The sequence below is a fragment of the Bicyclus anynana genome, chromosome 24 (genome assembly GCF_947172395.1).
Source record: "Bicyclus anynana chromosome 24, ilBicAnyn1.1, whole genome shotgun sequence".
Classification (NCBI taxonomy): Eukaryota; Metazoa; Arthropoda; class Insecta; order Lepidoptera; family Nymphalidae; genus Bicyclus; species Bicyclus anynana.
This window is the reverse complement of record NC_069106.1, coordinates 5,393,147-5,415,784: the sequence shown is the minus strand read 5'-3', so window position 1 is coordinate 5,415,784 and position 22,638 is coordinate 5,393,147. Positions and strand designations below refer to the sequence as shown.

Below are 22,638 nucleotides of genomic sequence, written 5' to 3'. Positions count from 1 at the left end.
TAGGGAGCTCTTAACACAACGAAAATCCGTTTCTATAAAATCAATGTTTTCATTGTTGTAATCGACAACAAACCACTCATAAAATATAACACTTCAATTCAATCAGTTTATTTATCAAATGAATCAAAGAAATTACTCGTAATGATTAAAAATATATGTTCAATTTTTTACTCTTCCTTCTTCTTGACTCTCTTTTCTGTAAATTTCTTTCTCTTCATAATATTGTTCTGGTTCATAATTCGGATCTAGTTTTTTCGATCGTATGATCTCTTTATATATAAAAGCAGATTTCCGAGGAGTTGTAGTCTTATCTGGACTATGGAAATCTACTTCATACAAGCCAAACTTTTCTCTGAAAGTAGAAACAATCAACGGTCTTTTTTAAAATTGATAAGTTCTAAAATAGGCTTCTTGATTTTTCAGGTCTCTTTACGTACTGACACCTCAAAAACAGTTGACGGATAACTACGTGTAGCCATGATGTTAACATACCTAATCGTTTAAAAAAATCAAAGAACTATTTTTATCAGATAACTTACGTGTAACCCCTCAACCATTCAAAACTATCCATCAGGGTCCAAGCTGCATAAGCCTTGATATTGCACCCCAATTTGACAGCATCTAATAGGGCAATAAGGTAATTCCTCATGTATTGTATCCTGTCTTCATCTAATAATCCTCTTTTAGAAGACCAACCGTTTGCCAAGATGTACACCGGCGGATTGTCGTAGAGTTTGTTTATTTCGAGGAGTAACTTACGAAAGCCCCATGGAACTTCCTAGTAGGTAAACACAAAAAGAACGAATGAGTACAAAAATGTAAACTCCTGAACATTCCGAATGACTAGCAATTTTAAAGAAAGGAACAAAAGCATGATGTTATTTTTAAAAATAGCAAGCATTACCTGCAGCCAAGGTGAGTGACTACGCGGCCAAGAGGGGTCATTTGTCAAAACTGCTCCCATGTCATCTCTAAATGAAGGCACGGGAAACATTCCATCCAATGAAGCATCTCTGTATGTCAATACTGTTGTAAATGAATTAAGGCCAAAGAAATCTGATGTTCCCCGTATAATAGCTATTTCAGCAGCCGAAAGTTCTGGTAAACGCGATTGTGCATAGCCCTGTTCAACGCTCTTAGCATAAACATTGTTTTTCACCTGAGTAGGATAGTCGCCTTCTTTGGAAAATATTGGATGCGCATATAAACCCCACTGAAAAAGGCATCATTAGTAAGTAAGATCTACATCAACTAAGGTTACATTTCCATTTTACATACGAGAGGTTTCGAAGTACAAACTTACATCAAATTGTCTAGCGTCGATCGCTGCTTGATGGTCATCAATAGTGTCTGAAGCTGGTTCAAACCATTTAGCATTTAAAGCTATACCAATACTACCCTGTTGCTGTGTCCTATACTCTTCATCATACAAATGGTACACCTTAGCGTGGGCGAGCAAAACGTTTTTTGCACAAATATATTCAGCTATTCCACTCATATTGAGGAAAGGAGCTTTCATATCCGAACCGTAACCTTCGTGGCAAATTTCCTTCGGCTCGTTTATTGTTATCCAAAATTTAACTCGATCGCCGAGACTTTCAAACAAAATGTTCGCGTAATCAACAAACCAATCGACCGTAACAGGGTTCGTCCAACCTCCTAATTTGTGGAGTTCATACGGAAGGTCCCAATGGTACATGGTGACGAAAGGCGTTATACCATTTTTCAGCAGGTCATTGATAAGGTGGTTGTAGTACCTCAACCCAGCACTATTGACGTAATTGGAAAAGCCATTTGGTAATATTCTCGTCCAGGATATAGAAAAACGATAAAAGTCAACTCCCAAGTCTTTCAACATAGAGATATCCCGTTTGTAAAGATGGTACGAATCAACAGTAATGTCGCCTGTGCTTCCATCGTCGATTGGTGAAGGTTTTGTGTGACTGGCTATGTCCCAAATTGATAGACCTTTACCTACAAAAAATAAAAAGTAACAACGTAATTCGTCGTTCGTTATCAACCCATATTCGGCTCACTGCTGAGCTCGAGTCTCCTCTGAGAATGAGAGGGGTTATGCCAATAGTCCACCACGCTGGCCCAATGCGGATTGGCAGACTTCACACACGCAGAGAAACTTCTCTGGTATGCAGGTTTCCTCACGATGTTTGCCTTCGCCGTTTGAGACACGTTAATTTAATTTCTGCTCTTCTTGCTAAGGACGAAGCACTGTATTTAAAGAATCGATGACTTTTCTGTATTTGCCGATTTTTTGGCATCTCTTTATTTCGGACGTAATATTCGTCTAATATTTTAATCCTCAGTTTTTTTTAGTAATAAGTAATTACAAAGATTATTTTACCATCCTCATAACAACCTCCTTCAATTTGATATGCAGACGTTGAAACCCCGAACATGAAACCCTTGGGAAAACTCCTAATGTCACTTTTAGACCATGCTCCATTTTTACTCGCAACGAAAAGTAGGCTGAAACAGAAACCGTCTAATTGTTATTATCTAAATATGCAATTAAAATAATTTTAATAATTTGCTTGTTATGCCTACACGTTAATTAGTCTATATCTACATATTAATAGGTAATTAATATGTAGATAGAGGCACATCATCATCATCAACCCATATTCGGCTCACTGCTCGAGCTCGAGTCACCTCTCAGAATGAGAGGGTTAGGCCACCATGCTGGCTCAATGCGGATTGGCAGACTTCACACAGGCAGAGAATTAAGAAAATTTTTTGGTATGCAGGTTTCTTGACGATGTTTTTCCTTCAGCGTTTGAGACACTTGATATTTAATTTCAATGCACACAACTGAAAAGTTGGAGGTGCATGCTCCAGACCGGATTCAAACCCCCTCTCTCCAGAATAGGAGGTAGAGGTCATATGCACTGGGCTTATATAAATTTGGAAAATTAATCCAACTCTAAGGGTAGGAAAACGGGGGACAATTTGATTGTCACTGATTGTAAAATGTAATACTGATCGTATATACTTATTTCAATAAACCGTCATTAAAGGATATAAGAAAAATTCAATTTTAAGGGAGGGGTATGTCAGGGTGAATTTTACAATTCAACCGCTTGTGTTTTTGAAGTCACTCGAATTTATAATAAAATACCTATTTAAAAAAAACAAAAATAGGTAAGCTCACCACATTAACTGAAAACTTTTCATTGCATCACCAACTACAAATATATACTATAACACTTTAACTGAAGTTTAGTACAAGACGATTTTCATGAATAAAAATAATTAAAAAGCTAATATTTGTACCCCTTTCGACTACCTCTCGTATTAATTGATCCTCCCACTACAATTGCAGTACGTATAGTAAATGTTATTGTCTTATGAGATCATAGCATAAAATTGTCACTGTTTTGTAAACTTTTAAAATAATGTTATTAAAATACGCTCTCATAAAGAAAATATAACGGTCATACTGCGTACCTATGTACAATTTTTATTATTATTGTAGGTACATGTATTTGTTAAATGCCAAATCATACGGAATAGAAGTGTGAAACCTGCGAATATTCGTTACTTATAATGTAAGAAAAATTATAAGACTAACAACCGACGCTTTGCGGTTTCACCCGCGTAGTTCCCGTTCTCGTGGGAATACAAGCATAAAGTATAGCTTATGATACTCGCAAATAACGAGGCTTTCTATTGATAAGAGATCTTTAGAAATCGGTTCAGAAGATCCAGAGAATACCCCGTACAACCTCACAAAATCTCTTTATAACATTAGTACCTATGTAGCGTTATTCATAAAAATATTATTATATTATTATTTTAGCTCATCTACATTAATATTTAGTTAGTAGATTATCCATAAGTTTATAACGTACCAAAATGTATCCCGACATATGGCCTGCACAATGCACATGTGGCGTACACATGTGCAGACCACACTAAAATATGTTCCTTGTTACTAACCCAATGTATTTAGTTATAATAACCAGTTGAACAGTAAACGGCGATCGATAAACACGCTTTTCTTTGCCACCTTACCTTCTTTACCACACGCGGCAAACCTACAGGAGTAATAGATAGGTACGCCTAGTTCATTGGAAGCGGAATAAAATCTTGAGAAAGACAGAAGAATTCTTCTGCAAGCCAAAATTGCAGTTTTTATAACCATTGTTTTCGAAGGGTAGGTTTTTTACCCCCGACGCATAAAGAGGGGTGTTATAAGTTTGACGTGTCTGTCTGTTTGTGGCACCATAGCTCCCAAACGGATAATGCTAGCCACAAACGGTCAATTATTCTCACGTTTCTGTAGCACCCACGACTATAATTGATCGTGTGTTGGTCACTGCGTACATGACTTGTATAGTATGCCGCGTGGGTACTGCCGTTTGCTTAAAAGAAACGTGAGAAAAATTGACCGTCAATGGCGACCTTAACCTTTTTTTTTGTATTAAAGGTGGTTTATGCGTGAGTATTCTTAGACGTGTCTGATGAAAATTGGTTGAACCGTTTAAAAGTTGTGGTGGGTGAAAGTGGGGAAGAATAAGCGAATATCTGCAAATGTAAGAGTGTACGACACTTTTGAGTGTGACTCCCACTTTCGCCATCCTCCTTTTTAAATTTTAAGTTATTTTATTCAATGGCAAGTTAGTTAGTTGCATGCTCATGAAGAGGTCTAGCCACCGTTGGCTCTTTGTTCATAAGTGTGGACTAAACTTGGAAATTTTTTACCTTATTATTATCATGGTCAATTTCTTCATCACTGTAATCATCAGAGGAACCGCTAGAAATTTAAATTAATTAATTTAAACATAAATTAATTTACATAATTTAATAAGCAAAGAAAACATGTTCTTTTAGTGGTTTTTTAACTCATCATTGTCAATGTCAGCTAGTAGAACATCCGAATTAGAAATGACCTTCACCCATCTGTTGAATAAAAAGTATTCAAATTTAGTGCCGAATTATTATTAACCATTGTTAGCTATTGTTAATTATAGTCCGGCCAGGAATTTTTGAGGCAACCTACTCGCAATAGGCTTTTTAACTAACTTTGAAGTAAACACTTTTCATTCATTAAACAGATGGGTGAAGGTCGTTTCTAATACGGATCTTTCTGATAATGATCATGATCGGGAGGCATGGGGGCGTAAATACCACACCACTTACTTCCCAAGTCCGGGTTGAGAATTTGCACTGAATGCTTCTATAGTAAGATAGAAAATATTAGCTTATATTTTTTTTTATTCTTTAACAAGTTAGCCCTTGACTACAATCCCACCTGGTGGTAAGTGATGATGCAGTCTAAGATAGAAGCGGGCTAACTTGTTAGGAGGAGGATGACAATCCACACACACCATCGGTGAGTCGGTTGAATTATTTTGATAAAAAGATTTTTTTAATTTAAGTAATTTTCGACTCACGTTTCTAGGCTGACATCACTCAAGTCCCCATAGTCTGTGGGTGACATACAAATGGTGCACAAATGACCAATATCGCAATAGCACCTTGCACAATACACTCCGGGACAATTCCTTGTGTTACAACTACAAATAAATCAAATAGTTTAATTAATATAATAGAAGGGATTCCCGGGATGCTAATGCAGTTACTAAAGCGTCTTGGGGACCGATTACATCAATGATATTATCTATCATCATCATCATCATCATCATATCAGCCGATGGACGTCCACTGCAGGACATAGGCCTTTTGTAGGGACTTCCAAACATCACGATACTGAGCCACCTGCATCCAGCGAATCCCTGCGACTCGCTTGATGTCGTCAGTCCACCTGGTGGGGGGTCGGCCAACACTGCGCTTACTAGTGCGGGGTCGCCATTCCAGCACTTTGGGACCCCAACGTCCATCGGCTCTTCGAACTATGTGCCCCGTCCATTGCCACTTCAGCATTATCTATACTAGTATTATAAAGAGGAGAGATTTGATTGTTTGTTTGTTTGTTTGCACTCTTGTTGGCGAATGTTTTTTCATAAATTTATACGGCGGTAATAAAGACGACTCACTATGCTTGCGATACAAATGATTTGCTAAGACAGTGACTAAAAATTCATTTAATATATCATCGTTGCGTCCAACACAAGATGCTGCTCGTTTTCATAGTCTCCGAGTATATCACCAAGTCCAGTCATGGCTCGGTAGATATTAAAATCCTGAAAATTGGGGCTGGAAATAGCAGCAAACATTCGGATGCCAATAGAAGATACCCCCCGATATCATGAAATATATTTTCAAAGGATACTGTGGAAGCATGTGTGCAGAAAAGCAAGCCTGAAGTACTTTGCAGTATGCCTCCATTGCTCTGAAACTACTGAACCGATTTGAAAAATTCTTTCACGGTAGTAGTAGGTAGAAGTAGGTAAGGGTAGGGGTAAGGTAGGGAAGGGAAGTGTATATAAGTCAAAGCGAAGTGTGACGGGTCTGCTAGTAAATAAAACAAAATTACCTTATTAACGTTGTTTCAGAATCACTTCCTTCTTGTAAAGTGTTACATAATAAACAATGCAGTTCCTTGGGCAAAGTGCCAAACAAGTAACGGAGCCACCAACAACTACAAAACATTGGAACACACTTTATTATTACACTAGCTGACGCCGCGCGGTTTCACTTGCGTGGTTCCCGTAGGAATATGGGGATAATATATAGCCTATAGCCTTCCTCGATAAATGGGAATTTTTCAAATCGGACCAGTAGTTCCTGAGATTAGCGCGTTCAATCAAACAAACAAACAAACTCTTCAGCTTAATAATATTAGTATAGATATGTAATTTAAACTAATATTATAAAGAGATAAAGTTCGAGACGTCGTAGAGGGGTAATCTCTGGATCTACTGAACATATTTTGAACATTCTTTAATCACTAGAAAGCCACGTTATTTATGAGTGTCATTTTATGTTCAGTGTGTGTAAATTTTATCTCCGTATTCTGTCAGGACCGATAACTACACGGGTGAAACCGCGTGGCGTTTGCTAGTAATTAAAATTGTGGTGAAAAAGTGTCTCTTTACCCACATATCTTGCCCTTGGTGACAGTTCGTCTTGGGAAGCACGGAAACCAAATTCTACCTTTAAGCAACATTCGTTATCAACCCATATTCGGCTCACTGGTGAGCTCGAGTTTCCTCTCAGATTGAGAGGGTTTAGGCCAATAGTCCACCACGCTGGCCCAATGCGGATTGGTAGACTTCACACACGCAGAGAATTAAGGAAATTCTGGTACTGGTATACAGGTTTCCTCACGATGTTTTTCCTTCACCGTTTGAGACACGTGATATTTAATTTCTTAAAATGCACTCAAATGAAAAGTTGGAGGTGCCCCGGACTGGATTTGAACCCACACCCTCCGGAATCGGAGGCATATCCACTGGGCCATCACGGCTCATAAGCAGCATTGCTGTATGCCAAGCTGTAGGGCATTACCCCTGAAAGTACTTTCCTAATGGCAATGGGCTAGCGAGTAAATAGACCTTTACGTACGTACATACATGAACTGAGCGAACAATTGCAACTGCTTCGAGCAGTTATCAATAAACTGCCATTGTTAACTGCTCGAACCAGTTGCAGGCTGTTGACTTGGACTGCAACAGCGGTCCATGTATGTTGATCATTGGCTTACTGCCCGAGCAGGACTAGGTAATTGTGGAATTTGCAACACTCTCACAATGTAGATTGTACGTCGGTTTTTACTGGATATACTTTGATGAGTGTGCAAGAATTTCACCATCTTGTTCCTCTTTCTCCTATCTACCACAGAACATCAAGACGCCGCCAACGGTGGCATCCTTACGTTGTGGATGTCCAGACAACTCGCACGTAAATTAATGGAACCCACATTCCTAATTCGCATAGCAAAAGTTTGGAATGCCCTTCCAGCGTTTGTGTTTCCTGACACATAATTTTACACATTCAAAGCAAGAGTGAACAGGCATCTTCTAGGTAAGTGCGCTCCAAACTTAGACTGCATTTAATACTTTCCATCAGGCTTAATTTTAGTCAAGCGCAAGCCTACATTGTATAAAAAAGCTGTCTTTATATGGTCTAAGAGCTGAAGATTCAAATCATGGTAGTATACAAAACTTACGGTAAAAGTGAATTTATCCAATGTCGAAACGTGAGGTGTTCCTGATTTGAGTATTTGTATTCACGGTGCAGTTTTCTGCGCGCCAATTTCATAAAACTGCCTACAAAATGATTTGAAACCAGAATAAAAAGGTGTTGATAAATACATAAAAATTACTAAAACCTAAAACTTAACCTCAAAACACTCAGGCGATTCCTTAAGTCTCCTTAATTTTCAGTTGATATCCAGTCGACTCGCACAAAACGTTTCGCATCGACGTTTGTAATAAGAACATTACGAAGATACTAAGATATGGAATGCCCTTCCGGCTTCTGTGTTTCTTAACACTTAGGATTTGTACACCTTCAGGACAAGAGTGAATAAAAGTCGTCTAGGCAAGCACGCTCCAATCTAGACCTCATCATTGCTTTCCACCAGGCATGATTGCCTATTCAGAATAAAAATAATATCCCCGTATTCTCACGGTAACTAGAATTAAAACTGCGGGGCGTTTGTTAGCCAAAGATAAAAGTAAAAAAAGCATATAACTTACCTCTAGTACGCAATATATGATTGTAAAGCCACACAGCCCGTGCTTTTGCGCGCTCGGGTCGGTAGTGACCCATGATGACGTGTCGAAGACGCAGACCGTAGGGTTCGAATAGCGCAAAGAACCACAGGAGCATTATTAGTACAGCTAGAACATGACAATCTGGTTATCTGAACTGTATTTGTAAACTAGCAAAATTCTCGTCCTCAGTTCGGAGTTGGGAAGTTGGCGTGCTCTCCATAGAGAACTATAGTGACCATTAACATCTGATAAGAGTCAAACAATATTATCTTAAAAACCTGAGAACGCGCATTAGAGTAGCGTGGTCGTAATAACGGAGGTCTGTCGTGGTGTGTGGTCATGTAGTGGGCCATAAGCCTTAATGATGAATAGGAGGATAATGATGAACAAAATTTTTAAAGCGTAGTGTTTCTAGATAACCCACCCCTCAACGAGGTCCGATGACATCAAACGGGTTATATAATGCCGCTGGATGAAAAAGGCTTAAGAAGTTAAAACGATGGTGTTTGAAAGTCTACAGGAAGCGTAATGAACGATGATGATGAAGAATAAGCGGTTTTACCTTATTTGTAAAATATGTACTTACCAATTTGAGTGTATCGCTGCAAATCAGGTGGATAAGGATTAGGAAGACACGTGATAGGCGATGGTATTGTCTGCACCAGGGGAATGGTTAACGCATTGAATATAGATCGTATAAGATCTGCCACAGTCCCTTGCCCCGATATGTGGACACCAGCACTATATGGGCCGTCTGAAAATAAATTAAAGATTTGAGATAGATGTGGTTTTTGATTTGGCAGGTGATAGGCGATGTTACTTATTATCTGCGCCAAGGGAATGGTTAATGCATTGAGTATAGACAGTATTAGAACTGCCACAGTACCGATATGTGGACACTGGCATTAGATGGGCTGTCTGCAAAGAGATGATAGATTCAAGATCGTTACATAATAGGAGGATGTGGTTTTGGAAGACAGGTAATAGAAGATATTATTGAAAGTATAGTCTGCACCAAAGGAATGGTCAATGCGTTGAATATAGACCCGATAAGATCTTCCACAATAAACAGTCCCCTGTCCAGCCGAATAAAATCTGCCACAGGCATTGAATATAGACCCCTATAAGATCTGCCACAGTATACAGTCCCTTGTCCAGCCGAATAAAATCTGCCACAGTTCCCTGTCCTGAAATATGGACGCCGGCGTCTTAAAAGCCGTATGCAAAATGATTACTGCAAAATTAGGTGGACTTAGAATTTGGGATGAATGGTGGAAGGTGATTGTATTTTCAGTTCCAAGTTAACGGCTAATTCATTGAATATAGACTGTATTATAACTACAACAGTCCAGTGTCCCGATTTATGTGGATGCCTGTGTCAGATAGTTAAGTAAAAAAGATGATTGATTAATAGACACTGGTTTACGATCGAAATATTGGCAACGATCGTGCATAAACGTTTATGTACGTGTGGTTTTGAAGTTGATTTATGTCAGCGATGCCTAAAGTGGGTTCCGCAAAACCAAAGAAAGGATTATGTAGAAAAGTCACGGGTTTTGTGACTTTATTTAATGGATGCTATCCACATGTATTAGGAGGAGATAATGAGAGGTTGGTTAGACCAATAGTTAGATTAATCCTGGATTTTGAAATTGCTTAGACTTAGAGCATCCAGTCTAGGGGGGCACTACAGCCGAGAAAAAAACGAGTACATGAAAGTGTGCAAAATCCGCGCGTTTCAAAATATTAACATTATTTTTTTTTGTAGTTCATTTAAGGCTAGGGGGACTCACAGGGGAAGATTGCTTAGGGCATCAAGTTACCACTATCTGGCGCTGGGAGCAAATAAAGACCCCAACTAGATGGAACACGACAAAATATGTTGCTTCAGGACTATTAAAATGCACCTACATACTTTATTTGTCATGATCACTTCTTCCACAGAGTCATTTGCCATAATTCTGTTTACTATTGGATTTTGTTTAGAGAAGCGATCTGCAAGTATGTCTCATAAAGAGTCCTATATCCATTACAGTGGACGTCCATTCTCTGAAGATGATGATAAGGTGGTAGAAAATATACATACGTGGTAATACAGTTTGGAAACGCCCATGATAGCGTATGGTGGTCAGAACCCAGTACAAGCTGTAGTCAGCAACGATATGTATCAGAAGTTTAAACGTTGTTATGGTCATGAAAACCACAGCACGAGTTAGGTAACGCTTTTCCGTCGTTACCAAACGAAATGAAGTTACCTAAAAATATTTGAAAATTACTGCTCGTTGGTTTACTGTTTGCCCACAATATAATCTGTCCAGGTGATGGTTCGCGTGTTCTGTGGTTTTAAATTGGTTTCCTGGGTCGGGCTATAAATACATTTGGTTTTCTTGTGTCTAAAAACTCTCAGAACTGGCTTATTGGTATAGTAGCTACCTGGTTCGGCTACTTTGAATGAGGTCCAGGGTTCCAGGGTCCAAGCCCCGCGGATAACATCAACATAAAATACGTCATTAGGAATTTTCTTACGATAAGTTTTAATATCAGCCTGGAGTTGGGAAATAGGTGGTGTTGTACCCCGTGCCTGCCCCATTAAACTATGAAAGTGAGGGAATAGAGTGCACCTGTGTATGAGCTCACACTTGTGCACTATAACATCTGCGACTGCGTACATGGTTAATGTCAACATGAAATTGGAAAAGAAGCAGGAAATTCGGTTGGGAGGATATTTTATATTTATTTTCATAATTATGATTCATGTAATGCAACTGAATCTACTCTACCATCTTCGACTTTATCATCACTATCCGATGAGATCGTAGTCTAGAAATAATTTGTCATTGATAAAAAATTAACCAACATTGATATATTTCGCTTGTTCCCTCTTATTCAACGGCAGTATGGTCACACGTCCCTCGAGGTACCTCTTTAGATCTAACTCGCACAACTCTTTAGTCACGTAGAGATTGTCGAATCTCGATCTTGTTTCGAACATGTGCTGATAATATTTGGCTCTGAAAACAACAACAATATAAAGGACTAGCCAAGGCCCTGCGGTTTCATCCGCGTAGTTCCCGTCCCCATGAGAATACGGGATTAAATATAGCCTATAAGGCTATGACGCTTAATAATAATTAAAGCCTTCTAGTAAAATAACTTTCAAAATCGGTTCAGTATATCCAGAGACGATACCAGATTACTACAAAGTTTACCTCTTTATAATATTAGATTAGGATTCCCACTTAATGCGCAACCATTTTGGACTGGACACGATCTAAATATTTATTCTGATATTGATTTATTGTAATTGTTGATTCTGAAGAAATACTTCAGGGATTGTATCGGCGCCTATTTGGCTAGTGTAAGTCTAATGACTAACGCTGGCGAAATTGTCGTAAATTGGAGTAATTGGCGCCGATACCTCTGGCATAACGCTAATGCGTTGTTGCAAGAAGCCAGAAATCAATCAGCTCAGTTCAGATTTCCACCTGAGACCTGGTATGTCGGGTCGTTGGTAAATGTAGCTTATGATGGATTAGTATGGCATACCTAAATATATTGAGCAATAGAAACAAGCTGGTGACACAAGAGCTCCATCAGCGTGAGTCCTAATGTCAGTGACTATACCAGCAGCTATTTGGCTAGCCGAGTCACAGGCGTATACTTAACATGAAAGATGTCAGAAGAGTTATTGGAGGTCTATTAGAGATAGAATAGCTCCTCAACAACCAAGTGAGCAGTGGATCAGATTGAGTCCTGATCTCAGTTACAAGCCAGCGGAAATTTGGTTAGCCAAGTCACGAATAGTCAGAAGAGTTATTACTTACCTGAATATGATGAGCAACAGAAACAAGCTGGTGACACAAGAACTCCAAGATAACCAGGTGAGCAGTGGATCAGCTCGAGTTCTGATCTCAGTGACTATACCAGCAGCTATTTGGCTAGCCGAGTCACTCGCGTTGTTGGTAAATGTATAAGTGTGTTTAATATTAACGTTAACGGAAAACACTTTGTTGATTCGATCGGTGAATAATCTTATCTCTGAAATATAATTAAATTATTTAAATCCTACTAATTTTATAATTTTTTTATAGAAACTTTTTCTTTGTAGACCCCTACTTTCTACACGAAATCTTGAACAGTAATTGGTCTTGCCCTGTGTGCGCAGAGGAATAGAGAGGTGTGGTTTAAGCAGTAATACGACTAAGAATGTTTTGTAGTCAATTATTTTTGTTTTAAATGGATATCCCTTAATACTGAGGTGTTTCTGACTGACCAAGTATTTATGGAGCTAAAAATACACGTGTCGAATTGAGTGCATCCTCTTTACACGCGTTTATTGGCTTGGCGTGACACGCGCCTCTTTAAGAATGTTATTGAATGAAATTGCATTAAATGTTAATTTTTCATCCGCTGTCCAAATATACGTCGTCTGGACGTGACTCCTAACCACGGGGATGTCTGGGCTGATCTATCTCTGTCACGAACACCATCGGTCTTAAATCTCTAAGCCGAGGAGCGAATACATATCATGGACATGAAAAGTCCCCTAAAAAGACGTCCAGTCACTCTATGTTCTTCAAACCCTAGGAGTTGACGCTGGCCCCTTTTTGTTTGGGACCCTAGTAACTCCCCGGTGAAGCTGCTGCAGTCGCGTTAAGGAGTCTATACAGAATCAGAAAAAAGTTCAACTTTGTAGGAACCGGCGTATTCTCTTGCACTGCTTTATAATCTGGAGGTCTTGGATTCCTAAGTAGAACACATTGGGATATTTTTCTGTAGAGTAATTCTAGTAGCACTAGCAGCCCGTAGTTTGGAGGATGGTGGTGTTACACTTACGTAACAACAAGGCAACGCTTTTGAGTTTTTTTTTACCCTTGTGGTTGTGTTTTGGCTCGGACAACAAGCTGTCGGTCCCGGTTATTATTATTATCATAATGTACTGAATGTTTATACAGACAAACCCTCATTCAAGTAGGTTAGTGGGTCTAACCTCCAAAACCTCACTCCTAAAAGAGAGACCTGTGCCTTATAGCGTTTAAAATAGGCTAAAGATGATATACTTAAAAACAATTACTTCTCTTCATTGTCGCAGCAAATGACATAGTAGAATAATCAGCTATAAAGCAAACAGAGCGATACGGTTTGACAGACAAACATGCAGCTTTCGCAGCGGAAGCATTGCAAAGCCTTCCGAAGTCGCCTTTGAAGGTGTTTTTGCAGTTCAATACACCACGGTTCACAGCTTTCATACAATAATCGTAGGGTAGTCCAAATTTGTTGTTGCAAATGTCACCAACTGAGTTCAACCAGGACAATGATGATTGGATTACGTCAGCTGGAATTGAAATTATGACTGTAAATTTGTTGTTATTATTATTTAATCTCTGTAGTTGTTTGTTTATTTGTTTTGCCACCACCACAGGGCCATAAATTAACAAAACATGTACGAGTAATATGTTGTATCATCATGAAATGCGGAGATCCGCAGAAGAACCGAAGTCATTGACGTAGCTCAGCGAATCGTGAAGCTAAAATGGACAGGGCACATCGTTCGAAGAGCCGATGGACTTTGCACTAGAAAGCGCAGTGTTGGTCGACCCCTCACTAACCAGGTGGACTGACGACATCAATGGTGTCGCGGGGATTCGTTGGATGCAGGTGGCTCAGGGTCGTGATGTTTGGAAGTCTCAAAGGCCTGTGAATGGCGATCCCGCACCGGAAAACGTAGTGTTGGTCAACCTCTCACTAAGTGGATTGAGGACATCGAGCGGGTTGCAGTGAGTCGCAGGATGCTCGAGGCTCGGGACCGTTTTGTTTGGAAGTCCATGCAAGAGGCCTATCTCCAGCAGAAGACGTCCATCTGCTGTCAATAATTTTTAGACATTAGCATTTATGTGTGGTCCAGAGATGACACCGCAGACCCCCATATACGAGTATGAGTATGAGGGTCCGCGGTGTCATCTCTGGACCCTTGGGTCACAGGTTGGGAAACAATGCTATAAACAGATCAACTTACAAATAGTAGTAGCCAATACATCTATCCTAGAGATAATCCCGTCCACAGCGCAGGCGAGGCGTTTGATAGTGCCGACCATTAGCGTTATAGTGTCCTTCATTGCGTTGAAAGGTTTTTTTATCGACTCGTTTATTTCTCTGACGCTACCTTTTATTTGTTCCTGGAACCAACACAAACACTTCATTACGTGCAATGATTATTTTATACTATCGGTTACCTACATCTCTACAAAATCACCGCAAAAAGTGATCCGAGTGACACGCTACAAAACTGAGCGCACACATGAACAATTTTGTCTTTAATTCCATTAATTATTTATGTAAATATAGTTTTTACACTTCCTGAACACACAACTCGATATTGTCGACGATATTTAGGTATTATTTGTTTAAATAACGTTCGTTGTTGACTAAACTAACATTGAGATGTGGAAATTTCCTCTTTTGAGCGCCTCATTTTTCATGACCAAGTACACACATCTATCAGCATTTAACATCATTGATTATCTGTACCTACCTATCAAGCCGTGATAGCCTAGTGAATATGACCTCAGTCTTCGATCGATGACGTGAACAAAAATTGTTAACGTTAGGATATTTCAGTGGAGACGTCAGACAATAATTTAGTCCCAACTTTCTGAGCTGTTGTAACAGATACTATTTTAAGAAAAAGTATGTTTGTGTCGTAATAGCCCAGTGGAAATGAACTCAGCCTTCGATTCAGACGGCGTAGTTTCGAATTTAGTCCGGGACATGCACCTCTAGCTTTTCAGTTGTGCATTTTAAGAAATTATATATAACGTGTCTCAAACGGTGAAGGAAAAATATTGTGAGGAAACCTACATGCCTGAGATTTTTTTTTTTCATTTCAGGTCAGCTTGGTGGACTATTAGTCTAACTCCTCTCATTTTAAGAGGAGACTCGTGAGGTTTTTGAATAATGGTATTAAGAGGACCTATGCTAGGAGTTTCTCTGCTTCATCTAATTAAAATAATATGCATATCCTCAGAAGAACCAAAGTTACCGATAGAGCGCAACAAGACGTGAGACATCAAAACCAGTTTACTGCGCACAGACAGACGATTAGGAACATGTTTTGCTATAGTGACTCCTTCAGTTTTATAATATGGCGTCGTCAAACGTTTAACTACTATTAGATTATCATAGTTATTATCATTGTAAATTAATGGAATGAAATAGACAATAACTATTCAAAGTCGCGCCATAAAATTTGCATGAATTAAAAATGCAATGTATTTTGCAATTTTTCTCGAAGTTTCTAAAGGTATTAAAAAAAATAGAAAATTCCAACTATTCCCCAGTTCTGTGTTGGGTAGCATAGGAGAGACAAGTAAAAGATAAGTTTTTAACTCACATACCTACTGAAAAATATCCACTAGCTCTCGGACCATATGTAAAGACGTAAGCAGTTACGCGCGGCGTCGCCATGGGTTTTGGGCGAATGCTGGAGCCTGCCTCTGTACGCCTTTACATAGCCTGAATATGATTACCTGACTACAGGCCATAGATTCTGAGAGCACTTCAGAATTCTTGAAGGTGTTGGTGGCAGGTCCTGTCAGTATCAGCACCAGGGCGTAGCAGGTGATTGTGTAACGACCCACTCGGGAGAACAGCTGCGGGATCAGTAGGAATACTAGACATCTAAAACAGAAGATGTCGAGGTATTTAAACATAGGTGCTGGAATGACGACCTCGCACTAGAAAGCGCAGTATTGGTCGATCTCCTACCAGGTGGACTGACGACATCAAGCGAGTCGCAGGAATTTGCTGGATGCAGGCGTCTGCGAAAGTCTTCGAACAGTGCGTGTTGCCTACTACGAATCCGAGACTTAGTCGCTGACTATGGGCCTTATTAGAAGACTCAAAGTCACTCAACGGGCGATGGAACGAGTGCTTGGAGTCTATTGCATGATCAAATCAGAAATGAGGAGATCCGCAGATAAACAAAAGTCACTGATATAGCTCAGCGAATCGAGAAACTGAAGTGGCAATGGGCAGGCCACATAGTTCGAAAAGCTGATGGACGATGAGGTCCCAAGGTGCTGGAATGGCGACCCTGCACCGGAAAGCACAGTGTTGGTCGACCCCCCACTAGGTGGATCGAGGATATCAAGCGGGCTGGCGGCTCAAGACCGCTGTGTTTGAAAGTACCTACAAAAGGCCAATGTCCTGCAGTAGAATTCCATCGGCTGATATGATGATGATATGTACATAGAGGTAGATAATATTATGTACCTGATTCTATAACTGAAGGCGAGTCCTAGTGTGAGTAGAACGCCAATAACGGAACTCATAATAGTGGCGTGGATGAGCGATATCGACAATTGGAACACAAAGAACATAAAGCAGAGATACGTAAGCACAATGCCACCGAGGAAGCCGACGACGCTTTTCAAAACGAAATTAGGGAACGTCTGGTCAGTTTTCAAGTACAAATACATATTGGATACGTAGGAACCATCCGGGAACCATTTCCTTAGTTTTCCAGTCACGCGGGTTTTTGTGTCGCGCCTGTAAATACGCCATTTCTGCAAAATACTTGTACGGGGAATCTCAGTGTTCGACGCGAGAATTGAGTTGAGTTTTTCGTTTTCGTATTCCGTTTTGCATTTCTCTATTATTCTCGCTTTCCAGAGGGAGGTGAAGTAAGCCATTATAGTATTGGTGCGTATGGATATTTTTTGGATAAACCTATAATAAACTCATAACTAATAATATCTGGCCATTTTTCATTTCGGTGTATTCTTGAAGCGTAAATAATTTCGTGTCAGTTGGTGTCAGCTTTCTTAATGCGGGCTACAGACCTTCAGTTTTAACTGTGCAGTTTTAACTATAGCACAAACAATGATAATTTTATAGGTACTATATATAGGTTACGTTCCTACAAAATCACCGCAAGGCTAAGGCACACTGAGCGCACACATACACAATTTTGTCTTTAATTCCATTATAAATTTATTTACACACAACTCGACATTGTAGACGATATTTAGGTATTATTTGTTTGAATAACGGCCATTGTTGACCACAACTAACATTGGGTTGTGTATAAATTTCCTCTTTTGAGCGCCAACCTTTCAGACCCGGTGGCCAAAACTGGAACTAACTCTAACTTGGGAGCACCTCCAATTTTTAGAGGCTCCAAGTGGCCTAACTTGAGTGGATGGCGGCGAATGGGATGACGCAACCACCGGATTTGACACCGCACTACTCACCGAAAGACATTTTTACATAGAATCTCAATTTTGAAAGAAAGAAAGAAAATTTCTTTGTTTTTTATTATTGAGAAACAATAAGGAACTTAAGCTAACTTATCCTAATAACTATACAAATCATGCCCACGTGGAATGGTGGCAAGAATACTGGCTGCATTTCCGCGCTGGACAGCCAGGCTGATCCTTTGCGCAAAAAATGAGCCAGCCCTTCTGTCACCAGTGGAGGCAACTAGCCGTGATGAAATGATTCGGTAAAATTTTTTGGCACTGCGACTCCATGGCCCAAGGGTCTCCACGGCAAAAGGTACAAATATGTAACTCTCTGTCAAAGAGGCTTACTTGAGCCACTTACCGATTTCAGCTTTTTCTGCTGCGGCTCCCGGTCTTGATTCTGTCTCCCTGATATAGCACGGTGCTAATGTGTCGACGCATGTAGCGTCCCACATTAGGGTCCGCCCCATTTCTCAGGGAACCAGCGTCAATCCAGCAGGTCTATTGCCATCATCCCGATTGATTCCTGACGGCTCGATTAGCGCAGAAATATTTATGGTGGCAAGAAAGAAAAAAAATATTTAAAAAAAAATTTGCCACCCATTAACACTATTTGTAGTGCCTGATATTTAATCTACTTAGTCTAAGCATCAGAACACCACTATGTTATATTTGGCACAACCTTGAAAAAGGATCCAGTTCAGCATTGTGCTGCATGTACCAAGGAAATATTCGACATACAGCGCTGAATTTCGTACGCATACGTCAAAGATAGTGAATAAGCCTGCTGATATCGCAACTGGACAAACTGAAACTCACCATATGTAGACATATGTAGGTAGGTACCTACGTCAGTTAAAACTGCAGGTCTGTAGCTCGCGTAACAGTTTTTTTTCTATAAATTTAATTTGACATTGTCAGTATTGGTGTGGCAGCAGGTTTTTATTAAAATTCAATAAAAATTATAAATCTAAAGAAGTTTTACTATCTTATAGCAGACTTAAAAAAAAAAGTTGCAAACTGAATACGAAATATCGAAAACTGCTTGATGTACAGAGTTCGTTTGTAGTTAGATGACATCTGCTAGGAACGGATTTTGTGGTTTATGAGCGGAATAAGGAGGAATACCCATTGACAGGTTCAGTTCAGTTCATAAGGATTTGCCTTCGAGCGCTAGTACGCAGTTATCACCTCCAGCTCTTCCGTCACCACAACCGACAGCAGTAGTAGAGAACCGTCCAAAAAGAGTGCGTAACCCAGTGGTACGTTTCAGAATAGAATAAGATTAGTTGATAAGTAATTAGGGATTATAGTACATTAAATTCATAAGTTCTTTTAGTTTGTAAATCAAATGGTTTAGTAGATTTGGCAGGGAGGTGTAATGTATGCTAGGTTAACATTTGTAGGTAGTCACATAAATTATGTCATCTTTCTGTGTGTGATTAAATGGCGTATGGTAAACCGTGATGTAACTATTATTTCTCTCTCAATATATTTCAGTCTAGGGCGGACAAAGTCACGAGCGTTCGCTAGTATTGTTATAAAACCTTTCATCAAAACTAATGTCTAGTTTTATTAATACTCGTAGTTTGTAAATAGGTTTGTATATTTATCGAAAAAATAAATATTTAATAATTACAATTTTAAGTATCATCTTTCGGAGCCCTCTAGGTATACCTATGCGAATTCAACGTGCACTGTTTTTTTTTAAATTATTACTTTAGAAATAGAAATAAAAAAAAGATCCATAGTTATTATACTTTTAAAATTTCATACAAACACATAATACATAATAGTACAACAAAGAAAAGAAAGAAAACTGTGTCTATAGTACACATTACAATATTGCTTCGATACAAGTCCTAACTCACGCTAACGAAATGTTTTCGCTCTCGAACTACATATACCTCGCGCATCGTATATACGCCGGGAGTCCGTTTCTACACAGTAAGGCAGTCGTTGCGGAGGGCTGCTCTAAACTCCGCACCCGTAGTCTAGTAGTTTGGTGTACTACCCATGACACGGCGATACCGTTCACCGGAACGCGAATGATGTCCACGTTATCTGAGTTCACTCAGAAACTGTCCTCCCGTCCCTTGTGAGACGCTAACTAGGATTCAATTCCTGACAACACTGATGTAGAAGATTTGACTCTCTTTTGATACTTATATCACTTATATATAAAAAATATCAACTTTTTAACCGACTTCCAAAACGGAGGAGGTTCTACGTTCGATATGTATGTTTTTGTACCATGAAGTAGGAATATTCTTTGACTAGGTACACCAAAATAGCCCGATGTGTTTCACATCTCTGCTTGCAAAGATGCAAAGATGTTTTGAAAGTTCTTCGAATGCTTAAATATACAAGTAAACGAGCACCGTGTAAGATTTGCAATGCAGATATTTAATAAGAGCCTGCAATTTTTCGAAATTGTAGGTACGTACAGTATTGCTTTCTTTTAGAATCAGGCGCTGCATTTTATTATATAATTATTATTTAATTTGCGTAAGCACAGGTATTCTTCGGAATGCGGCCTAAGGAATACATTGGAGATTGATTAAATTAAATCCGCGAAATAATATTATAAATTAGCGTTACGAAAAACATTATCTTTATATTGAACGCAGCTGTAAGCCTATTTAATAAATGGTGTCATTTGCTTTGCGTCGCAGTCAATTTGAGTCAATACGAACGAGAAATATAATTAAGGGCTATTGACCACAATACGAAAGTGATATGAAGGCAATAACTTAGGTCGGACATTGAAACAAACTGCCTTTTAGAGTTCATTGACTCGATGAAAATTGTCAATAGCAATATTAAAATGTGCTCGGCCAGCTTGCTTGCGGATCTGCGCAGGGGATTCATTCATAAAACATGCGCAGAACACTGCATTGCTACAAAATCAACTTCACTCTGTAATCGTTCGGGATAGGTATCGGCTATATTTTCATTAATATTTAAATTAGTATATTAGTGATGCCGTTGCGCTAATTCGTGACAAACGGGTTTCTTGTAGTGTGCAATTAAAGTGAAAATGCTTAGATGATCTTCATGATTCTCATAAACACTGGTTTTTATTGTGTAGCCAGACGGCTCGTTATTCAGTGAAGAATCCCGTAAGTGAATTATCCTTGAATTATCACTTTTTTTTTATTTTCACCTAAAACGTTTAATCAATATGTTTGATAATTCATTCTTAATAATGATTTTGTTTTCATTAATACGTAACTGTGTAGATACAAAACTGTGTAGTTTATTTGCTGATTTCTATTAAATTTAAATTAAATACACATAAATACGACCTAAAATATATATCTTTTTTATTTATTTATTCAAAACAAAAATATTTTCTTGAACGCATTATTGACAAATGTTTAACGAGCTTTAGCTTTAATTGTCAAAATTATCACTACCTTTTTAATTTATTGTCTGTGATTGAACAGCTGTTTCCTGTTTCGATGTTTCTTGTTTTGTTTTGGACTTTGAATTCGAGTTTCGATTTTGATTTTTGAATGAGAATTTGAAATTTTTTATAAAATTCACTTGCCTTTGCACGTAAGATTAAATTATTTATCAATTTAATAGGTTCAGTTACATCTAATTAAAATGTCTTGTTCGCAAAATATGTACAAGTGCTTGTTACTATTAGGTAAGTTTAATAATTTTGTATTTCACCGAAATATTATTATATCTATCCACCTTAAAGTTTTTTACCTAGGCTTTAAAGTGCCTTCCTTACTTATTATTTATTTAAAACGGTCAAAGCTATTCGCGGTTTCCGTGTTGACGGCTAAAATTCATTTCCTTTAATAATCCAATGATTTGAATTGTTCATATTCGCGGTTTTGTTTGCGCACAATCCCCGCTAATAAGGAGCTTCTACTGTAATATTATTTGAAAATAAAGCAGTTCTTTAAAATGGTATGGCCTGACTCTCGCTAAAATGGTCATTGAAGTTTTTTTTTTATTCTATTTTGTTTATGCTAAAATTACGCCTGATGGTAAGCGATGATGCAGCCTATGGTGGAACGCGCTTGCCTAGAAGATGCCAATAATTATCTGTTAATGATAACGACATGGACTGATTGCTTTGTATGGTCTCAGAGGATACACCACCAACTTCTCAGTTCTAGGCTGTAATTTTTTTTATCAAATATTTCCGAGCAGAAAGATAATTTCAGTATTACTCAACCCAGGATTTAAACCTAAGACCTCATGATCTGAAACCATATAGGCTAACCACTGGACTAATGACACATTTATGTTCTAGAATGTGTACCACTAAAATTGTTACTTTACCAGTCTTTGCTTTAAAGAAGATAAAATTTCCTATTTGTACGAGTAATTTGTTAGGCAATCCACATTCACAAGTCCAGGACTTTGCTCGGAGTGTTTCTCTTGGCCATGCATAGGACCCGGCACCCGCACGTTGAATCCATAAATTGCTAAGATATTTGTCTCTCTACATTAAACTGCAGAGGATACAAACGAATAATATTTTTGTTTGATATCAGAAATCAGTAATGCGTACAGATATCTTATAACCCTGGCAGCCCTTAGTCAATAAACAACAGAATGGACGTACAGATTTTTCAAAACGGCAGGAACTAATTTTATTTAAGTTGTTACATTAAATTTTAATACATTTTTAAAATTGCCTATATGTACTTATGTTTATTGTGAGGCAAATGCAATTCTGTATTAATCTTTTGTACTGCTGAAACTTAACCACACACAAACAGTGTTTGAAA

At 38.7% G+C, this 22,638-nt stretch overlaps 4 protein-coding genes across 7 annotated transcripts in view; 2 read left to right on the top strand and 2 right to left on the bottom strand.

Annotated features, from left to right (window-relative positions):
• The window catches only part of LOC128199462 (uncharacterized), a 480,879-nt gene that overhangs the window by 326,056 nt on the left and 132,185 nt on the right, over positions 1–22,638 (top strand). The window lies entirely within an intron of this gene.
• LOC112055363 (myrosinase 1-like) lies at positions 112–3,904 on the bottom strand. The gene is made up of 6 exons (XM_052888890.1): positions 3,867–3,904; positions 2,360–2,484; positions 1,304–1,974; positions 905–1,213; positions 540–778; positions 112–352 (listed from the first exon to the last, which is right to left on the bottom strand). Exons 1-6 carry the CDS (start codon positions 3,902–3,904, stop codon positions 160–162), a joined length of 1,575 nt encoding a protein of 524 aa, XP_052744850.1. The 3' UTR covers positions 112–159.
• On the bottom strand, positions 4,845–17,329 carry LOC112055362 (DC-STAMP domain-containing protein 2-like). The gene is made up of 12 exons (XM_052888889.1): positions 16,911–17,329; positions 16,166–16,316; positions 14,656–14,815; positions 13,714–13,974; positions 12,464–12,677; positions 11,497–11,650; positions 10,726–10,894; positions 9,226–9,393; positions 8,622–8,765; positions 8,090–8,189; positions 5,412–5,534; positions 4,845–4,917 (listed from the first exon to the last, which is right to left on the bottom strand). Exons 1-12 carry the CDS (start codon positions 17,327–17,329, stop codon positions 4,845–4,847), a joined length of 2,136 nt encoding a protein of 711 aa, XP_052744849.1.
• Positions 20,500–22,638, top strand: part of LOC112055361 (rho-related BTB domain-containing protein 1) — a 40,328-nt gene continuing 38,189 nt past the window's right edge. The window contains exon 1 of one of the 4 annotated variants that reach the window (XM_052889084.1): positions 20,500–20,819. The gene's annotated coding sequence lies outside the window, so the exon portion shown is untranslated. Of the gene's footprint in view, positions 21,004–21,363; positions 21,537–22,638 lie in introns of those variants that run through there. The other 3 variants (XM_052889082.1, XM_052889085.1, XM_052889083.1) reach the window with 3 other exon arrangements.